This window comes from Hevea brasiliensis, unplaced genomic scaffold (assembly GCF_030052815.1).
Source record: "Hevea brasiliensis isolate MT/VB/25A 57/8 unplaced genomic scaffold, ASM3005281v1 Scaf276, whole genome shotgun sequence".
Taxonomy (NCBI): domain Eukaryota; kingdom Viridiplantae; phylum Streptophyta; class Magnoliopsida; order Malpighiales; family Euphorbiaceae; genus Hevea; species Hevea brasiliensis.
In genome coordinates, this window is record NW_026614780.1 from 100358 (window position 1) to 108336 (window position 7979).

Genomic DNA, 7979 nt, shown 5'->3' on the forward strand with positions numbered 1-7979 from the left:
CTGCAACTGAACATCCTCGATAACCAGCACACGAACGTCACAAGTTACTCAATCACTCTCACCATTCTCCACACCTGAACTAAAGGCCAAACATACAAACATTTCGTACATTGAAACTAGGAAGAAAGAGAACTAACCCCTTATTAGTCAGAAAATAAGATAGCAATTGTCTAATGGAAAAACTCAATTGTACCGAAAGGAAGAGAAGTAAAAAACATGAAACTCATTTTCATAATTGAAAAAAAGAAATAACCAGCACACGAACCTCACAAGTTACTCAATCACTCTCACCATTCTCCACACCTGAACTAAAGGCCAAACATACAAACATTTCGTACATTGAAACTAGGAAGAAAGAGGACTAACCCCTTATTAGTCAGAAAATAAGATAGCAATTGTCTAATAGAAAAACTCAATTGTACCGAAAGGAAGATAAGTAAAAAACATGAAACTCATTTTCATAATTGAAAAAAAGAAAGTTGTTGACAAAATCTTCTTCTTAGACAATCAGAACATGCATACAGAAAATAGTGCAAATCCTGTTTAAAAATTGAATTTTTCAAAATATTAGGTATGGAAATGTGATCTCATTTTATATTAGTCCACGAATACGATGCCCACAAAACAAACGTGAATGAAAGCCAAGGTAATGATTTATAGAGTTGGTCAATGAAAGTACATGCGGAATCGCATAGCTTTGAGTCTGCCATCTCCATGACTCCATCACTATCTCCCTCCTCTAAAAGAACATTCACTTTTTGCACATAAATCATGGAGTTGATATTACTTTCCAATATAATTTTTAAATTTTAATTCAATAATATTAAAATTTAAATTTAAATCTTAATTAAAATTAAATGAATCATTAAAAATTATTTTTTATAACAATAAATTCCCTTATCAAAATTATTTAAATAACCCTTATGGATTGTGGAAGAAATACAAATTTAAAGTCCATTAGGAGAAAAAGCCCATGGCCTAAAATGTTTGGTAAAGAATCAAAGTACAAAACTTCAAGTCCATTAGGATCCTAGCCATCCAAGTCCAAAGAAGTCCATAAATAGTTTCAAAACTGGAATCAATCCGACTCAAATAGTTTCAAAACTCGCCGTTTGTTATTCCTCCTATCTTGGAAACGCGGTGAGCGACTTCACCAACCACAGGGCGAAAAACCCAAAAGCCACCTTTCGCATCTGAAAAGTATATTTTCTTTTGGCTATTCCTCTTATTCTTTTCAAAATTTTGATTTACATTCAAGAGAATTATAAAATTTCAATTAACAGAAACCAAAAAATTTGAGCTTACTGAAAGGATGGTCCAATTTATAGGCACCGTTCGTGTATCTCCTTCTCTGGCCATTTTTGCTCTCCGCGGACGCCAATTCTCTTTTCAGAGCTCTTTACTTTCACTTTCAAGAAATGGGCTCTCTCTATTTTCACTTTCCAAAAATGGGTTCTCTCCGTTTAAGAGGATTTTGCGAGCTTGCTTTATTTCTAGTATGTTCTTCCTTCCGTACACTACTATTAGTATCATTTCTGTTCTTTATGGTTGGCTATCTCATGAATTCAATTGGGCATTTATCGTTTCAAGAAGACGTTATTTTAGTTAAAAATCGCAAACCTTTAAGCCGAATGACTGTTGTGTGTCAATATGTGGTGGGTTTCCCCCTTCTAACTTCTTATGCATTTGCAAGCTCTGTATTAATTCAGGTTATATCTTATCCTTTGTCTTACAATAATCGTATAAATGTTAATTTGAAGCCTTATTGTTTTATGTGTGAATGAATGCAAGGCAGCAACTACATATGTATGTTTAAGTATTCCAAGCTTTCCTTGGCTCATAAGCCTAGCAGCACTGATGGGATTACTTGCTTAAAAGTTTTTAATACGATAACAAGTTCCAAATTTTAAGGGATATCTGCAATCTTAGATTTATGCAATGAAAAATTCTTTGCTAGATTCAGTGGTTTTAACATCTATAAATTAGGGTAAGAAAATGATTCCATTAGCTTTAAGATTCGATTGTCTCTGCCTGTTGTGCAGGTGTCTGTGGACTCCACTTACATATAGTTTGCAGTTTATGATGGTATTCAATAAGTCATGTTCTGACCAGGTGTTTCAGTGCAGATGCAAGTGGAAATGCTGATGCACAGTACCAATCTGAAATCATATTCATGGGGACAGGAACTAGTGAAGGGATTCCACGTCTCAGCTGCCTAACTAATCCTCTAAAGAAATGTCCGGTATTGCTGCAAACCATCCTCTCATTAGAACTATTTTAAGATTAAATATCATATGCCCTGTTGAATATGAAGCAACTGCATAAAATTTACCTGATGCATTGATTCAAGACTGCAAATGGTCCTTGGTTTCTCAGGTGTGCTCAAAGGCTGTGGAACCAGGTAATAAGAACAGAAGATTGAACACGAGCCTCCTTATTCGTTATTCTGGGCCTGGTGAAAGACGCAACATTCTAATAGATGCTGGCAAGTAAGTGAAAGATACTTCTAGCTTTGAATTTTATTTTCATATAAAAATTTAAATGGCTATTTAAATTTTGCAACAATGCTGAAATTTGTTTAGGTAAGGATGCAGTCCTATATATGGAATTTCATTTTTTTTTTATCAATACTAAAATTTCATCTTTCTGACATCTTATCATTTTGAGGCTCTCTTTTATAATTTCAAATATGGATTGAAATGGGATGTGGGGGTGAATTTATATCTTCAGCTTGGTGCTCTTTACTTCTTGCATCATATATTGAATTGGGGTTCTACTTAAAAAATGATAGCATTGGGATTTTGTGATTCTTTGACTTTTTGTGGGCAATAGTGAGTTAGCAGTAGCACAGGATGGGGAGGAGGGAATGATTTAAATTTTGGAAGCTTGTTATATGGGATTAGCATATATTTTGGCATTTGCATGCTTAGATTGTTTTTGAAAGTAAAATTTCTATGCATAGACATGAATGAGGTTTTTGGCCCTTTTGGGGTTCAGACTGATGATTTGTTGTAGTTATAATCCTTCAGGTTTGATGCTTGTGGCAATATGTTACCCATTGTAGGAAAAAAACTCACATTTAAGAAATAGGAAGGAAAATAATTTTGTTCCTGCTGAATAATGTGGCCAACCAAGAAGTTCCTGGTGGCTGAGCATTATTTAATGTTTTAATCAATTGCCCAATATAATTTGATCAAACGTTTTCTTTGCAACTTCTGTTTTGTAGGTTCTTCTACCACAGTGCTCTTCAATGGTTTCCTGCATTTGGGTTAGTCTTCATTTTATACATTTTCTCCAGTATTTCAAGCTGTTAATTTTGGGCTCCATAGAAATTGGATGGTTGATCATGAAATGATTCTTTCACTCAAGATTAGATAACTCTAGCGAGGGTAAGATTCAAATATTATGCTGTAAGTTGTACATTGGGAATCTTAACTACTAGTGAAGGCAGGATGAAGGAAAAAAAAAGTTAATATTTCTCATGCACGCAAGGGATGGTATCAATTTATGTATATTTAGGACATTAGGTGAGATAAATGCAGTGGTGTCATGACTCTTTTTTGTAATTACAGTGGAATTGTAATTTGGTCTTGCATAAATGATGAACATTTTGTTGTCAGCCAAGATTCATGAATTCGTGCAGATGTGCAGAGATAATGTAGTCTATTCATTCTTCTTAGTTCTTGATTGGCAATAGGATTTCAAAGTGGTGCCCTTTATCTTATTTGGTGATGATTATCATGTCTGTATCAGTGAAATGGAATGGAGCACACCTGTTCCTATTTCCATGAGGTGCTTTTATCTCTGTTCTAATTTTTGTATTCCACTTGGTCCTGAGTTATTTCTTGTTATTGTTTGTATGGATTACATGAACAACTATTCAATTGTGTATAAAGTAATTGCATGTTATTGAGAAGTTCCTAGTTGATTATATGTACATAATAATAGGTCAATGGAGAATGAAATCAAATGAACAACTTCAGCCTTAAGTCATGAGTTAAAATAAAAAATGCACTAGGATTCTCCCTTAATTATTTTCCTAAGTTATTTTGTCTGGACTCCAGCACACCAACTTTGACACTGGCTAAAGAGTATATATTTTGCACTGTACAGTTTGTTATTTGTTCTGTTGTTAATTTATTTTAAGGTCTCTAATGGTACAAGGAAGTGGTGAAGGATTTGGAGTGGCATATTGAATTGGTAGTTCTTTGCTGTTTCTATTATATTGTATACATTTATTGTCATGTATTTTCCTTTTTGTTTCTTTCAGGCTAAGAACAATTGATGCGGTTATTATTACTCATTCTCATGCTGATGCAATTGGAGGTCTCCGACATTAACACTTTCTAATGTTATTTAGTAAAAAAGAAAAATTATTTTAAGAGCTAGGACAATGCTTGAAGTTTCTTCTTGTTTTCAAATGTAAACTTGCAGGTTACCTGGCATTGATGAGCTGTCTTTTTTTCTGCTTAAATTGAATCCCCAGGTCTGGATGATCTTCGAGATTGGACAAACAATGTGCAGCCCTACATTCCAATCTATGTTGCGGAGCGTGATTTTGAGGTAAAAAGAATCCATTTCTGCCTTCCTTTTACAGATTCCCTATTCTTTTCTTCTAAGATTGCTTTTGGAGCTGGTAATATTATGATAAGTGCATTGCAATTGCTTGAAGTGTAATTGAATGTTTATTGCAAGGCCAAATCATTTAAAAGAAATTCTTCTCCTGTGCTACTCTGTGGAGCTAGAGAAGTGAGAGTTTTAGCTCAATTTTGATTCCTAGTAATTTTTGTGAATATGTTATTAACTATGTGAAAAAAAAATTCATTGTTTTTCTTGGTGTTTGTTGTAGAATGTCAATAAAAACATGCCTGCTTATCTGAATTGATAAGTCATTGCATATTAAAATTACTTTACAGCAATTGTTGATTATATGAAATATTTTTGAATGATTTTATATATCTCAGAACTGACTGTATGACAGTCAAAGCAATTCAGGTGATGAAGAAGACTCATTATTATTTGGTAGATACAAGTGTCCTTACACCTGGTGCTGCTGTCTCAGAGTTACAATTTAACATCATACATGAGGAGCCATTTGTAGCATGTGATCTGAAGGTATTGATACAGTCATTTTGAGATCTTCATGCTATGTCAGTAGTTGTGTACAGATGGATATTCAGGTCCAGAGGAATTACTTAGAAAGCTGTCTTGCTGCCACAAAATAATTGTTTCAATCTTTAATTGATGAAATTTTGGTAATGTTTGTAGCCTTTCAGTGAAATTTAATGTCTTCTGGCTTGCATATTTAGTCATTGATGTGGTCTTGCTTGTGAGGGCATGTGACCTGGTGTCATATTTCTTTGAACTTTCCAATGTAAAAGCAAATTAATTTGGAATGAAGTATCTTTTTATTTGAGTTATCGAGTAAAATACCATGTTTTATGGTGTTATAAGTAAAAACAAAATACTTTCTTGTTTAAGGTGAACCATTTTCATATATTTTGCTTTGTTTCAGTTTACGCCTTTACCAGTGTGGCATGGTCTCGGTTATCGTTCCCTTGGCTTTCGCTTTGGTAACATATGTTACATCAGGTATTGCTTCTAAGCCTCACAACGTTTTGGGAAATCATTTGTTTACTTCTGCCTGCTTTCTGGGGCTAATCCTTTTTTTTTTTTTTTGCAGTGATGTTAGTGACATACCTGAACAAACTTATCTACTACTCAAGGACTGTGAAATTCTAATTTTGGTCTCTCTCTCTCTCTCTCTCTCTCTCTTTCTTATGCATGCATGCACAAAGGGGGCATATGAAAATATGCAATTGCATAGCATTTGCCCGTTTCTATTGCTTCATGCATTTGCCTGTTTCATATTCCCCTGTTCAGCTTATGCATTGGTTCTTTTTTTCTTAGGATGCATTGAGGCCTGATCGATCTTCTTCAACACATTTTGGACTTCCAAGGGTACGATAATCCATATAATCCAGTGGGTTGTTATTTTGTTTGGCGTTGTCATTATGTCTTTTTTTTTTTTTGTTGATTAAAAAAAAATATAACAAATTATAGCCTCTGCTATTTTCTCTCGATAAAATTTCTTACTAAAAAAATTGCCTTTTCTGATAATAAAATTTGTGTTATTAGGATTTTATGCTTATTTTGACATTCTTGTCAGGCCTTAGATGAAGTGCGGAAAATTCAACCAAAAAGAACACTTTTCACAGGTATTTTTAATCACTTTGGCTTTTCTATCAAGAATCCTAACTAGTCTTTTTTTTTTTTAAATTTTGAAGGGCTTCATATTAAATGTAGTTTATTAGTGAGACTAATCATCCTTTTCAGTTGAGAATTATTCTAAAGAAAATAATTAGCTTTTAATTTTGTTCTTGTGAAGGCATGATGCACCTGATGGATCATGAAAAGGTTAATGTGTATCTGTCGAAATTGTTGGAGACAGAAGGGCTTGATGTACAACTAAGCTATGACGGATTGCGTATACCAGTAACACTTTAACTTCTGTCTTAATTCTACTTCCATCCCATTCTTTTTCTTAATAATTACATACAGCATGGTGTATGTTGGTTCCTCATGAGCTCCTGCAAATCAGTCTCATTTTCGGAATCGATAATTTCCCCTTAATGCTTTAAATCTTCTAGTGTAATTTGCCTTCAGCATCAATGCTGCCGTACATCTTGCAGCAGGCTAGAACCATAGACGAGTTTTTAGTTGATTATTTGAAATTATTGTGGAGACCAAATGGTTCATTTCTCATCTTATCAATGTTAAATCTAGAAATAGCCCACTTGCTTGTGACTCTTCGGGACCTACTTAGAACTTTCAGAAATGTCTGGACGGTGCTCAACACTATGTTCTTTTATTTGTGCACAAATGATACATGTATCAGCGTCCTAGAGTCGTCTTTAGCATTATGAGATTGTATCTTTAAAAAAAAGAACGGCCTTGATTCATTTTTTTGGGTGTCTACATATACTGTTTAAGGAATGATATAATTGTCGGTTGCCATAAATTCTTTGTAGAAATGATTTAAGGTTAAATCAAAATCTCATGACTGCTCCTTTTCTAAAAGCAAAATCTAGGCCAATCATGTCAGGACCAAAATTTCCAAAAGTGTTGGAAGAAAGAACAGTGGATGCTGCATATTTTAGGATAAAGAACCAGAGTTGAAAAAATTTTGGGTTCTTGTGAAATCAAATAAAAGCAGCAACTAAGCGTCTGAAAGTGAATTTTTGTCAAAAGGAGAAGCAGGTAAAAGATGGGTTTGGTAAAACAAAGTTATGGACCAAAACATGTCAGAAACTTTAGGAAAAGTTCACAAGATTTGGGTAATAGATGTTTGTATTGGTTTTGGACAAACATTAGGTGAGAATCCTAAAAATTGAAGGTTGGCATTAGATAGAGACAAGGTTTCTAGCATGCTCCTTCTAATATTATAACAAGAACTCATTTGGTAGGAATCCATCTTATTTTCCTACCAGAAGTAAGGCATTGGATAGCTACATGGAGGTATTTTGATACTCTAATAAATTATTTTAGGAAAAATTATTTATATATAAAAAATATTTTTTACGAAAATTATTTTTTATAAAAATTTTTAATCATTTGATTGTAATTAAATATATTTGGGATAATTATTGTTAAATTAATAATTTAGTTATTGGATGTCTGTATTATAGTATATAATATTTCAATTTAAAATTCTGATAATTCTATTTTTTTAGATAATTTTTAAAGTAAAAAAAAATTTTAAAAAAAATATTCCCATGAATATATGAAGAATTGGAGTATGAATAAGATTGTTTATAGTGCAGGGTCCCACCATAAGATATTGTGACCTAAAAATAGAGCAGTGCGATGACAGGTGTCCAACAGCATTTGCCCCTACTGACAAGGGAGAGAGAAAGAGTCAGTCACGCACCTTGCATGGATTCATATATTGTCATCCAACCATGATTAGCTACGTGTAC

At 33.5% G+C, this 7979-nt stretch overlaps 1 protein-coding gene across 1 annotated transcript; it reads left to right on the forward strand.

Moving 5' to 3' along the window:
• Positions 1 to 1206: 1206 nt before the first annotated feature.
• LOC131169116 (putative hydrolase C777.06c) lies at positions 1207 to 6964 on the forward strand. The gene is made up of 12 exons (XM_058141942.1): positions 1207 to 1496; positions 2127 to 2242; positions 2377 to 2489; positions 3227 to 3268; positions 4271 to 4326; positions 4487 to 4563; positions 4996 to 5115; positions 5516 to 5592; positions 5684 to 5747; positions 5911 to 5961; positions 6170 to 6218; positions 6389 to 6964. The coding sequence occupies exons 1-12, from the start codon at positions 1313 to 1315 to the stop codon at positions 6505 to 6507; spliced, it is 1068 nt and encodes a 355-aa protein (XP_057997925.1). The 5' UTR covers positions 1207 to 1312; the 3' UTR covers positions 6508 to 6964.
• Positions 6965 to 7979: the final 1015 nt, after the last annotated feature.

What these genes read in the sequence shown, in the direction of transcription:
- LOC131169116 (XM_058141942.1), top strand. Translation starts at nt 1,313, where the DNA reads ATGGTCCAATTTATAGGCACCGTTCGTGTATCTCCTTCTCTGGCCATT. An exon ending in CAATGGTTTCCTGCATTTGG is followed by an intron (nt 3,269 to 4,270) that starts GTTAGTCTTCAT and finishes TGTTTCTTTCAG; the next exon opens with GCTAAGAACAATTGATGCGG. An exon ending in GGTAACATATGTTACATCAG is followed by an intron (nt 5,593 to 5,683) that starts GTATTGCTTCTA and finishes TTTTTTTTGCAG; the next exon opens with TGATGTTAGTGACATACCTG.